The 13,430-nt window shown below is 42.4% G+C and overlaps 1 protein-coding gene across 1 annotated transcript in view; it reads right to left on the reverse strand.

The window, feature by feature from the left end:
• LOC125291159 (basal body-orientation factor 1-like) overlaps positions 1 to 13,430 on the reverse strand; it is a 156,136-nt gene that overhangs the window by 33,475 nt on the left and 109,231 nt on the right. The window contains exon 9 of the mRNA XM_048237750.1: positions 8,893 to 9,033. Coding sequence (XP_048093707.1) covers positions 8,893 to 9,033 — 141 coding nt within the window. The remainder of the gene's footprint in view (positions 1 to 8,892; positions 9,034 to 13,430) is intronic.

The following is a 13,430-nucleotide window of genomic DNA, read 5'->3' on the forward strand; positions in this document are numbered from 1 at the left end:
CTAACGTTGATGGGAGGTGTAGTTTTTATGCTGCATTCGCGATGTGATTCTATGGTTTGCACCAGTAATGTTTCTCGATGTTGCGGTGTATTTTGTAGACAAACATTGACATGGTTAGAAGTCATTCGCACCAGTGCGCCTAAATATTTTTTTGCACTCGCACGGCATCATTTTTACTCGCATGTGCGAGTGAAATGGGCGCACTGTAGAGCCCTGGTCAGTCAAAATTATACTCAGAAAAGTGCTCGGCAGAGCTAAACTTTGAAGAAATGTGCACCATTCTGACTGAAGCTGAAGACATAATAAACTTGAGGCCGCTCACTTATGTGCACAATGATGTGGATGAGCCAGAGCCACTAACACCTGCTCACTTCTTGGTGGGTCAGAGACTGACCTGCTTGACTCCTAAGCCATGTCCAGGTGAGACTAACCATCAAACAGCGAACAAGGAGGAGATGACCAGGAGGTGGTGCTACAGACAAAGACTTATGACCAACATCTGGAACGGATGGCGGTGAGAATATTTTCTGGATTTGAAGTCGGCCCATCGCTGCGACACCTCACAGCCTTCTTTGCTGAAGGTTGGAGATGTTGCACTCATCGGAGAAGATAACACCCCAAGGCAGAGCTGGAGGCTAGGAAGAATTGAGGAACTGTTCCCAGGCCTTGATGGCCTTGTGAGGTCATGTGCAGTTCGCACAAGTTCAGGAACTGTTCTGCGGAGACCCATCGCTGTGATGTGTGTTTCCCACTGAGTGAGACAGACCAGACGCACACAAATTTCTGTTTGGTAGCTGACGCTGACTGAATAGCTCAACCACCATTGAACTGGGTTGATAATGATAACGTCAGCAAACGGCTCTAAACACAAGTAAGGCATACACGGTGCACTTATGTCTGGTACATGATAAACGTTAACACAAATGATTAGGGCTGTCAAAATAACTGATTCATTTCGATTAATTAATTTGAGAAAAAATAACTGATTAAAAAAAAATGAGTGCAGATTAATCGATTTCGTATGACCTTTGACCCCGAGCCGTTCTAGTCAGTAAAAATTAGACTGTAAAATGAAGGAGAGAGAAGAAAATGTGCTGCCTGGATCATTGATTGGAACATTTACTTTTAAAAAACGGCCTGATGGTGTTGATAAAAATAAAGTGTTGAAAATAAAGTCCTTTGCAATGTCTGCAAGTGTTGACATTGAGGGGAGTGTTAATTTATTTTCATTGTGTCCCCTAGGTTATATCTGTGGCCTGAAATGCCTTGTATGTGAAAAAAAAACTTCTTCCCGAAGCACTTTTGAATTTATTTCCTCAGCATATTAGGTCATATCATATATTATTATGGCCATTATTTGAACAGTGAAAATAATAATAAAAGAGTTTTTGAACTTTAATGTCACTAATGCTGATTATTCAATGATTCATTTGAATTTAAATATTTAAAATACTTTCACAGCAAAAATTATTTATGTGATTAATTTAGATTAATTAATCACAGAGTATGTAATTAATTAGATTAACTTTTTAATCGATTGACAGCCCTAAAATTAATATTTAACTACGTATAAAACGTCTCATCATTAAAGTTCTGATATCACTGTGATGGCAACTCCGCCCAGCTCAAAGAAGGGAGAGGGGGAGGGAGACACACACACACACACACACACATATATACACACACACACACACACACACACACACACACCCCCGACACACGTCCAAAACTCAGCCAGGAATAAGCTGAATAAAACTCCCACAAATACCACGGAACAACGTCGGCATTACTTAATCATATGACCAGTGTTCATAACAGCTACCGCATGCATACGGATAGCCTACGACTTAACTATTTGCAGCTACCTAAATACAATGGCAAGCAGTTTTATAGATGAGGCATTTAGCATTAAATAATCTATCTATTTATCATTCACGTTTTCCTCAGCTTGCATATTAAGGCGACATGCAGACAAGCCTAGATGATAATTGACCCTTTGCTAAGTCCCGCCCCCTTACTGTAGTTACTGTTGGTAAGGCCAACAACCTCAGACCGGAGTTGACTAGAACGTCAATGGTAGCTGTAAGCCTGTCTGTAAAAGTTACATCCCAAGAGGCACTTTTATAGCTCCTTTTACACTGAGATCACATAAAATTCGAGGGAGAAGGAGACGTCTTTTTGCCGCATCGTGCGTCTAAAAACGAGACGAAAATTTGCCGGCCCGCTGTGTCTGTTCACATGATCCGGCATTTTGGGGAGCCAGGAGGCAGGACCAACTGGCAAATTAAAATGTGACTTGCAACAGGGGCCGTGTGATAAGTGGGCCTTTAGATGCAGCAGGTGTGTGATTTTCAAAACCATGGCGGGAGAACTGACTGCACTTTGGTTAGCTGCTGCCCACATTTTTAGTAGGTCTGCCCTACAAATAGATAGATAGAGATAGATAGATACTTTATTGATCCCCAAGGGGAAAATCAAGGTCTCAGTAGCATACAGACATCACACACAACATGCACTTACAGCAGAAATGGTAAATATAAGTATGAACATATAACCAAACTCCAGTGTACAATAGAGACAGTAGAAGATAAGAAAAACTAACAAAACTAAATACTAAATATACTATATAAATTAAAGAAAAAATCCACAGTGTGCTTGAGGGTGATCAAGCATGAGACGCTTGCAGTGACAGGGCCGGGACTGGCCTGTAGTTCTGTGTGCATGGTGAGGTGCTCAAGAGAGTGAGTGTCATGGTGAAGGTGCAAAAAGTAGTCCAACAGTAGTCCAACAGTGCAAGAATAAGGTCTAGAGACCAGCATAAATAATATGGACAACTAAGAGAGTAAAGTATAATATAGACAAGGTAATATAAAAAACTATGTCAGTGCAAGAATAGGTTGAGGTAATAGGGTTACAGCCATTCAGTATTGTAGCAGAAGCATTGGTCATGTTCGCTAATATAGCATGAAAAACAGTGTAGCAGTAAAACAGTAGTAAAAACATTAGGCTGTGGACAGTAGTAAAACAGTAGTAAAGCAGTAGTGGGCAGTCAGTACTCAAACATGGAGAGGGTGGAGAGGCAGACAGACTATGCAGAGAAGTCTATCTCTCCTTTACATTACATTACATTACATTTGGCTGACGCATTTTTAGCCAAAGCGACTAACAACATGGTAAACAGTTTAAGTTTTAAGCAATTCTCAACAATTTAGGACAATTTAAAAAACGGTAGAGTACAGTAAGAATAAGTGCATCAGTGAGTGCTGGTTTTAACAGTTACGTGTCAGTTCAAGACGGCTGGTGAGTGCTAGGATCAGCAAGACTTGTTGTAAGTGGTGCTATGAGAGGAGATGTTCTCTAAAGAGCTGAGTCTGAGCTGAGTTTTTTGAAAATCTTCCCTTTAGTGAAGCATTGAACCTATTGAACATTGAACAGCCTTTCAGTTGTGCATGGCAGTGAGCGAAGTCTCCAGCTGATCAAGCTCTTTTGCTTTTTAATAGTGCTGTAGAGTGGATGACATTCATTGTCCAAGATGTTGATCAGTTTGTTCAGGGTCCTTTTGTCAGATATTGAAGTGATGCACTCTAGTTCAGCTCCCACTACAGAGCCAGCTTTCCTTACCAGCCTGTCAAGTCGCCCAGCATCCTTCTTCTTTGTGCTTCCTCCCCAGCATACCACTGCATAGAAGAGGACGCTGGCAACAACAGACTGGTAGAACATCCTGAGGAGCTTGCTGCACATATTGAAGGACCACAGCCTCCTCAGGAAGTACAGCCTGCTCTGCCCTTTCTTGTAGAGTGTGTCAGTGTTGGCTGACCAGTTGCCTGACCCCATCAATGGAGACTGGTAGCAGAGCGGGCTTAGTCCTGCGGAAATCCACCACCATCTCCTTGGTCTTTGAAGTGTTGAGTTGAAGGTGATTGAGTTTGCACCATTGCACAAAGTCCTCCACCAGGCTCCTGTACTCCTCCTCTTGCTCTTCCCTGATACACCCCACAATTGCAGTTTCGTCAGAAAACTTCTGCATGTGGCATGACTCGGTGTTGTAGCAGAAGTCAGATGTGTACAGGGTGAACAGGACTGGAGAGAGCACAGTTCCCTGTGGCGCTCCGGTGCTGCTGATCACAGTGCCAGAGAGACAGTTCTTCAGTCTGACGAACTGTGGTCGCTTGGTCAGGTAGTCTGTAATCCAGGTTACCAGGTGAGCGTCCACACCCATCTGCAAGAGCTTGTCTCCCAGTCTGAGGGATTGGATGGTGTTAAAAGCACTTGAGAAATCAAAGAACATGATTCTCACAGCACTTTTCCCCTTGTCTAGGTGAGAATGTGTCCTGTGTAGAAGATAAGTGATGGCATCGTCAAACTGTCACGGGTCTAGTGCATGGTCGCTCCATTGTCTTCATCACATGTGATGTTAGAGCGACAGGCCTGTAGTCATTAAGCTCACTGGGGTGTGGCTTCTTAGGGACGGGGGTGAGACATGATGTCTTCCACAGTGTTGGACTTGTCCGAGACGTAAACTCAAGTTGAAGATGTGCTTCAGTGGCTCTCCCAGTTCAGCAGCACAGGCCTTGAGTACCCTTGGACACAGTCTGTCAGGCCCGGCTGCCTTACGAGGATGAAGTTTTTTAAAATGATAACTTACTTGATCAGCCGTGATGATAGGGGGGGTGAGGGGAGTAGAGGGGGAGGAGGAGGAGGGGTGCTTCTGAGAGGGTTGTCGTGTGGCTAGAGACTGATGGCTGTTGACTGAAGCCATTGTTGCCGCACTGCTCGTGATCACCATGTGGGGGAGAGGTGCGATAGCCTGATCTGCAGTGATGATGGAGGGGGGAGGGGAGGAGGAGTACATCTGGGGTCTGTGTGTCTGATGGCTGTTGACTGAAGTCGTTGTCACCTCGTTGTTCGTGGTCGCCACATGGGGGAGGGGTGCAATATCCAGTGATGGTGGGCTGAGTGTTGCACTGGTAATGAGGTGGTGTGGGGGTGGGGGCTGGGGGATGACCACCTCCTTGATGTCCCTGTCAAGGCTGCCAGAGTCTTGGCAAACAAGAGCAGTACCTGGAGCTGGTGCAGGGCAATTGAACCTGTTGTAAAAGTGGTTCAGCTGGTTCGCCCTGTCCAGGTCTCCCTCCAGAGCTGCTGCTCTTCTTAAGGCCAGTGATGGACTTCATACAGTCCCACACCTCTTTCACTTCTGTTCCATCTTCTTCTGTAGTCCTCCTCCGCCTCTTTCAGCTTATTCTTGAGTTCCCCCTGTACTTGCCCCAGCTCTGCCATGTCCCCCTCTTTAAACGCCATCTTTTTCCTATTGAGAAGGGTCTTGACATTACTGGTTATCCAAGGCTTGTTATTTGGATAGCAGTGTACAGTCCTTGTGGGAACAACAATGTCCATACAGAAGTTCAGATAGTCAGTAGTGCAATGTGTGACCTCCTCTAAGTCCTCTCCATTCAGTAGCACACTCCAGTCAGTGGACTCAAAGCAGTCTCTCAGAGCCTCATCCGCTTCTGGTGTCCACTTCCTGAAGGTGCGCGTGGCAACCGGTAGCCTCTGAACTTTTGGCTTGTACATTGGCTGAAGATGAATGCAAGTGAAGCTGCTTTGCATCATAGTTCAGTAGCCTAGGCTACTATGTGTCGATGCTTAGAATGTCGGATTCTTGCGATCAACGTCTACAGACAAAAAGTCCTTTGTAAGGGAAATTGAAGAGAAGCAGGGAGCAGTTTGAAGTTGAAAGACTCAATGATATGTTAAACGGCGTAGACAAAGACGTTTGGCTCTTCTTGGTCAATTTGCGTTGGGGTCTAAAAGAAGGATGTGGAGCATCCTCTGTCCTCTGTCAAACACAGTTGCATTTTCAGCCCTGACCAAAACCGTTCAGGAATTATTTAAGCAAAAGTGGGACGTGCAACATGTTTCATTCTCCCTCTTGGTTGAGATTAATGAAACAGCATGAGGGATGAATGAAACATAGGCCTAAAGTTTCTCCTGAATTTTGTTTGGCAAATTTGAAAACAAGGAAAAGCAGGTCGAATCATACCCAGGGCTCTACACTAACTTTTTTTTTCAGGAGCACTTGTGCGCCCAAGTTAAAAAAGTTAGGAGCGCAGACAAAAATTTGGGCGCACAGTCACTTCTGTACTTAACTTACACATAATCTAACATTACACTGCAGCTAAATGCCATGCTAGTGCCAGTGCACCAATTGCGAATATTAAGAATGACTGACAACATTTAGGCTACAGGAAACAGGATTTTAAAGATCAGTGCCTACTTTATTTTCAGTCTGTTCTATTTTTCTACATTTTGTTAATGTAAAATAATATAATACATTGCCATATTTGCATTTTGCCTGTATATGAAGTATCCTGCCAAATGTAGGCTAATTTAGTTATTTGTGAATCCATCTGTAGCTAATCCAAATATGCCCATGGTGACCTATCGGACTGCATACTGCCTAATACTACTACTAAAACAGTCCATTTCTCTTCCACAAAACCCAACATAGGCTATCAAGGATATATATATTTTTTATCCTTTTATTTAATTTTTTTTAAATATTTGCATCGATGGGGGCAGTAGGCAAACGTTAGGCCTACTTTCGTTTTGCACTTCAGCTTGTATTCGGTGTAAACAAACAAGCATGCATTGAAGCCTGGAGTTGTCAGTAGCGTTCTACCTTTGAATAAAATGGGAGTATTACGGGAGGCTACTTTTGTGCCTTTCCTTCTCTCACTGCATTCTCAGAATCTCATCCTGTTCCTCCTATATCCAATGAATTCGGTGGATAGAATACCTAATTTCTTCAATCTTTGCATCTTGGCTGGCTAGTCTAACTTTCCGCTTTTTCTGCACGCTCTTGGATTTGATAGAAGCGACTAATAGTGAGTCACAACGCGAAACTGCTAACGTTGATGGGAGATGTAGTTTTTATGCTGCATTCGCGACGTGATTCTATGGTTTGCACATGTTTCTCGATGTTGCGGTGTATTTTGTAGACAAACATTGACATGGTTAGAAGTCATTCGCACCAGTGCGCCTAAATATTTTTTTGCACTCGCACGGCATCATTTTTACTCGCATGTGCGAGTGAAATGGGCGCACTGTAGAGCCCTGATACCCTACTTCTTACTTCTTTCTCTTTGTCCCTATGGTGGTATTGAAAAAAAAATGCATTTAGAAAAGAAGAACGTTCGTGAGCCCTTGTTGACGGCCTATTGCCTTGTCATGTCAAGATCAAATATTTTCTCTAATGTGCAAATTTTAAACAAAATGGGATGAATTGAATGTAGGACATAGCATAGGCCTATAGTCCATATCTATTGTTTGAACAAGAACTCTGGATTTCACCACCATAGTCTTTATTAATGCTATCTAATCAGAAATTTAGCTTGCGCAATCTTCACCAGAAAACTGGCTTAAACAAACAATCTAACAGGTTTTAGGAGATGAAATAGGCCTACAAAAAACAGACCAGGCCTCTATTTGAGACTGGCCTTTATTTATCCAAACCTATAGCCACACCATACGTGTAAAGAGACAGGTGTCTATTTAAGACTGCTTTTATTTGAATTTCTACAGTAAGCAGGTCGGATCGAGGGTAGGGAATCATTTTGTCTTAATATTTGCAGTTCAAGATGGGTGGAGTCAGGGCCAGTGTTGGAGGAAAGAGGGTAGGACCATTTGAGTTGTGTATTTTCAAAATCTGCCGGCCGTTTTGCGAATCCCACACCCCACCTTTAAGTATTTCGGTTACTTTACATCTCTGATAAGCTGTTCTAACATTTTAATCTATGGCAAGCCATCTGCAATTACAATTATGCCTAGAAGCAATGAAACTACAGATATTGATAATAAACTAAATATATAGTTAAATTTCATGTTCAAATTTGTCTTATCAATCAAAAACCAGGGGATGTTAGGATCCTGCTGTAGGACGGTCTGTAATTTGCTCGGCGTGTTGGAGGCTTTTCGAGTGTTGGTTCGAATGATTTCAAATCACTAAAAAAGGATGAGAGGATGACTTTCTCTTGACATGCACTTACAGGACCAAAAAAAAAAATCATAAAAAGGGGTTGTTGGAGATTGGTTCAGATCGATGATGACTGCGGTATAAAAGTAAACTCGGCTGTCAGAAAAGGGCTGTTGGATTGGGAAAAAGAACATGATTTGCATTCCAGTGCTTGCAAAGTATCCCATTGATTTCTAAGAGAAATTATTTGGAAAGTACTTTCAACATTCATGACAAACTAATTAGTACCACAGTCAAGATAGGTAGTAACACTATTGGCTCCTTACAGATCTCCATACCCATCTTTATAATAACTACACACAATTCATAATTTATTAAGCCTTTGTTACCTATTAGTTAATGGTTTGTTCATCATTAGTAATTTATTGTTCATACATAATTTATCATCAGTAAAGCATTTGTTCACACAGTTATAAATGGTTTGTTCATAGTAAATAAGCATATATCTAAAATAAGTTTATACATTATTGTTAATACTTAATAAATGATGCAATAATATGTTTTTGCTAAAGTAATATTTCCATTATTTAACAGTTGTTACATACACATGCACTAATAATTAGTTAGGGTGAGGATACATATTTTATAAACCACTTCCTAATACTATACCTTATGATTAACTCAGGAGTTACAAGTGGTTAGTTAATGATATTTTGTGAGCTCATCTAAAGTGAGGATGTTTTATGCCTTGCAACCTTTTATAACTGTGTGAACAAATGCTTTACTGATGATAAATTATGTATGAACAAGAAATTACTAATGTTGAACAAACCATTAACTAATAAGTAACATAGGCTTAATAAATGATCAATTGTGTGTAGTTATTATAAAGTGTTACCACAATCCATTTTTCTCACCATTTTTCTGCCTCCTCCAAGTCAGCAAAGACACTATTGGTAGAATAGGGCTTCCTATGAAAGGTGCGGATGTGTGGATACTCCTGTCCTCCTGCTCGTGCATCACTCATCCTCCTTCGGTATGCTTCCAGTGCTTCTTGTCTGTAGATTGTACAACCCCATATCAGAACAATTTGGAATGTAGGCGGAAGTTTGAATAAAAACAGAATGTAATCTCGTAAACTCATATTCATTTGCAAAAAGGACACAGACAGCATATCAAATGTTGAAAATGACAAATTTTGCTATTTCATGGAAAATATATGTTAATTTTGAATTTGATACCAGCAACACGTTTCAAGAAATGTTGGGGCAGGGGAACAAAATGCTGGAAAATTTGAGTAATGATAAAGAAAACAAAAGGGAGATTGTGGAAATTGTTTGGGGAGTTCATCCAGCAGGGCCGTAGTCACCATAGACATTGAGGGGGACGTGTCCCCCCCAATATTCAAATATAAACCAAAATAAAGAAAGAAAAAAGCGCTAGACTAGGCCTACAGGAAACCTACACGCATCTGAAATGTAATCAAACGTAAATAACGCACAAATTAGTGACCTAGTGATGGTTCCAGAGTAGCCTAGACCTGAGTGGTTTGTCCTGGTGGTTTTCCGTTTTTTCGTTAGTGGGCGGCGGGCTATCAAAGCTTCCATTTACTGCACCCTACTGCGGTGAGGTAGGGCTGTCAACAATATCGCAAAAGCTACCGGTACAATTTTCACAAAACTTGTTGGAAAGGTGTAGCACAGGCTAAGGAAATCCCATACATTTTTGGAGCCGATCAGACTCAAACATTTGAAACATTTTCCATACTGTATTGTAGCTTGAAACGTTTTATTTTAAATCATGAATTTGTGCAAGCCTGTGTCATTCATTTCTTTCACATGTCTTTCATATGCTAGTAGTAATGCCAGACATTACCGTTTATAGGCCTCTTAGAAATGGTTGTTGCATCTTGCATATTCAAAAGTGCTTCGGGAAGAAGTTGTTTTTCACATACATGGAATTTCAGGCTACAGATATAACCTTTTTAAAAGTAAATGTTCCAGTCAATGATCTAGGCAGCACATTTTCTTCTCTCTCCTTCATTTTACAGTCTAATGGTTACTGACTACAACAGCGCGGGGTCAAAGGTCATACAGAATCGAATAATCTGCGTTATTTTTTTTTCAATCAGTTATTTTTTTTCTCTAATTAATTAATCAAAATTAATCAGTTATTTTGACAGCCCTAAAAAAATACTAAAATACTTAATACTAAAAAAAAACTAAATCAAATATCCACATAGTATGCTTACGGATGATCAAGCATGAGGCTCTTGCCATGATAGGGCAGGGACTGAGCCTGTAGTTCCATATGCATGGTAAGGTGCTCTATGAGAGTGATGGTGCAAATAAGTAAGTCCCAACAGTGCAAGAATAAAGTCTAGAGACCAGCATAAAATAAATATGGACATATAAGAGAATAATGTAGACAAGTAATATAAAAACTATATCAGTGCAAGAATAGGTTGAAGTAGTAGGGTTACAGCCATGGTCAAGTATTAAATAAAAAGTATTAAGTATGGCCACAATCCAGGCTGTGGGAGGGAGGGATGGGATATGCATATGTGCTAATATAGCATGTAAACAGTGTAGCAGTAAAAACAGTAGGCTAGTACGTACACAAACATGGAGAAGGTGGAGAGGCAGACAGACTATGCAGAGAAGTCTATCTCTCCTCTACCCTTAAGTGAAGCATTGAACAGTTCAATGGCCCTGGGGACAAATGACTTCCTCAGTCTGTCAGTAGTGCATGACAGTGAGGGTCTCCAGCTGATCAAGCTCCTCTGCTTTGTAATAGTGCTGTGGAGTGGATGACATTCATTGTCTAATATGTTGATCAGTTTGTCCAGGGTCCTTTTGTCTGATATTGAAGTGATGCACTCCAGTTCGGCTCCCACGACAGAGCCAGCTTTCCTTACCAGCCTATCAAGTCGCCCAGCATCCTTCTTCTTTGTGCTTCCTCCCCAGCATTACACAACATAGAAGAGGACGCTGGCAACAACAGACTGTTAAAACATTCTGAGGAGCTTACTGCAGACATTGAAGGACCGCAGCCTCCTCAGGAAGCACAGCCTGCTCTGCCCTCTCTTGTAGAGTGCTTCAGTATTGGCTGACCAGTCCAGTTTATTGTCCAGGTGTAAGCCCAGATACTTGTAGGTGTTTACCACCTCCACATTGACCCCATCAATGGAGACTGGTAGCAGAGCGGGCTTAGACCTGCAGAAATCCACCACCATCTCCTTGGTCTTTGAAGTATTGAGTTGAAGGTGGTTGAGTTTGCACCATTGCACAAAGTCCTCCACCAGGCTCCTGTACTCCTCTTGCTCGTCCCTGATACACCTCACAATTGCAGTATCATCAGAGAACTTCTGCAAGTGGCATGACTCAGTGTTGTAGCAGAAGTCAGATGTGTACAGGGTGAACAGGACTGGTCAAGAGCACAGGTCCCTGTGGAGCTCCGGTGCTGCTGATCACAGTGTCAGAGAGACAGTTCTTCAGTCTGACGAAGTGTGGCCGCTCTGTCAGGTGATCTGTAATCCAGGATACCAGGTGAGCGTCCACACCCATCTGCAAGAGCTTGTCTCCAAGTCTGAGGGGTTGGATGGTGTTAAAAGCACTTGAGAAATCAAAGAACATGAGTCTCACAGCACTTTTCCACTTGTCTAGGTGAAAATGTGTCCTGTGTAGGAGATAAGTGATGGCATCGTCCACGCCCACTTTCTCCTGGTATGCAAACTGTAAAGGGTCTAGTGCATGGCGTACCTGGGGTCTGAGTATGCACAAGACCAGTCGCTCCATTGTCTTCATCACGTGTGATGTTAGAGCGACAGGCCTGTAGTCATTAAGCTCACTTGGGTGTGGCTTCTTAGGGACGGGGGTGAGACTTCCACAGTGTTGGGACTCGTCTGGGACAGAGACTCTAATTGAAGATGTGATTCAGTGGCTCCCCCAGTTCAGCAGCACAGACCTTGAGCAGCCTTGGACAGTCTGTCAAGCCCGGCTGCCTTCCTATGTCAGAGTTTCATCAGCTGTCCTTTGACCTGATCTGCCATGATGATGGGATGGGGGGGGGGGTAGGGGTGCGTCTGAGGGGGTTGTCGGGTTGGCTGAAGCCATTGTCACCATGTGGGGAAGGGGTGCGATAGCCTATGATGGTGGGGGTGAGTGTTGCACTGGGAGTGAGGGGGGAGGTGTGGGTTGGGCAGGCAAGCAAGCAAAGCAAAGCAGTGTCTGAGTCAGCAGGGGGTGGTGGACAGACCACTGCGCCATTGGAGCTGGACAGGGGCGCAGCTACCCATTTTTTGGGGGGTATGCAACAACAAATTGGCCCCCAAAACAAACAAGTAAAGTAAAACAAAAGGCCAATAATTTACACTAATAGGTTATTATCACTATTGTCACTATTATTTTTAAAGAAATTCTAACAATTTGAACTTAACCAAAGTATTGTTAAATGGTGCATTGTCACTTTAAGCGAGTCTAAACGGTTCTCATAACATCCTTTTACCAGCTGTTGCTCACAAAGGATAAGGCTGATCCAACTCTAGCCTTTGTTTGCCACATTGACAGCACAATATTAAGCTATTAATATTAGGATTGTTAGGAAATGGAAACATGTAATGAGTTGTTGCTAGCGTGACATTTCTGTTTGCAGTTTGCCATTAAATGTTCAGTATGAGCATGGTAGCCACCTAGCTATCTTAATGGAATAGGTTATATTTCAATCGGCATATGCTTAGCAAACGCTAGTTAGTCTGGTAACATGAATAACATGAACATGAAACATGTGCCTCCTCCAAGCACAGACGTCACACTTTAAATCCTACCTGTTGCTTTTTACCATCCACTTATTTAACTGCTGTCGCATCCCATCCTGACATGCCATCTCATTTTCCCTTTCTTTTTCAATTTTTAGCCCCCGACAGCTTTTATGCGTTATCCATCTTTTTCAATAGACGAAAACTCACTACTCGTAGGCTACCTCCTCACTCAGCGCTCACAACCCCCACTCCCTTTTCTATGTCAAAATTCTATGATGAAATCTTATGAGATATAGGCGCCTACTCTAGCCTGTTAGTCCTCTAAAATGCTATTTAACATTGAGGAAATCCAGAAATGATTTAAAAACCTACAACAGTAGCTACATATAGAATATACCAAATATATTATTATTATTATTATTATTTTTACCATCGCTTTGGCGCCCCCACGGTGATGCGCCCCTATGCGCCGCATATAGTGCATGCCCACTTTTTGCGCCACTGGAGCTGGAGCAGGGCAGTCAAACCTGTTGTAGAAGTGGTTCAACTGGTTCGCCCTGTCCAGATTTCCCTCCACAGAGCTGCTGCTCTTCTTAAGGCCAGTGATGGTCTTCATTCCATCCCATACCTCCTTCATGTTGTTCTCCTGCAACTTCTGTTCCACCTTCGTTCTGTAGTCCTCCTTAGCCTCTTTCA

This window comes from Alosa alosa, chromosome 2 (assembly GCF_017589495.1).
Source record: "Alosa alosa isolate M-15738 ecotype Scorff River chromosome 2, AALO_Geno_1.1, whole genome shotgun sequence".
Taxonomy (NCBI): domain Eukaryota; kingdom Metazoa; phylum Chordata; class Actinopteri; order Clupeiformes; family Clupeidae; genus Alosa; species Alosa alosa.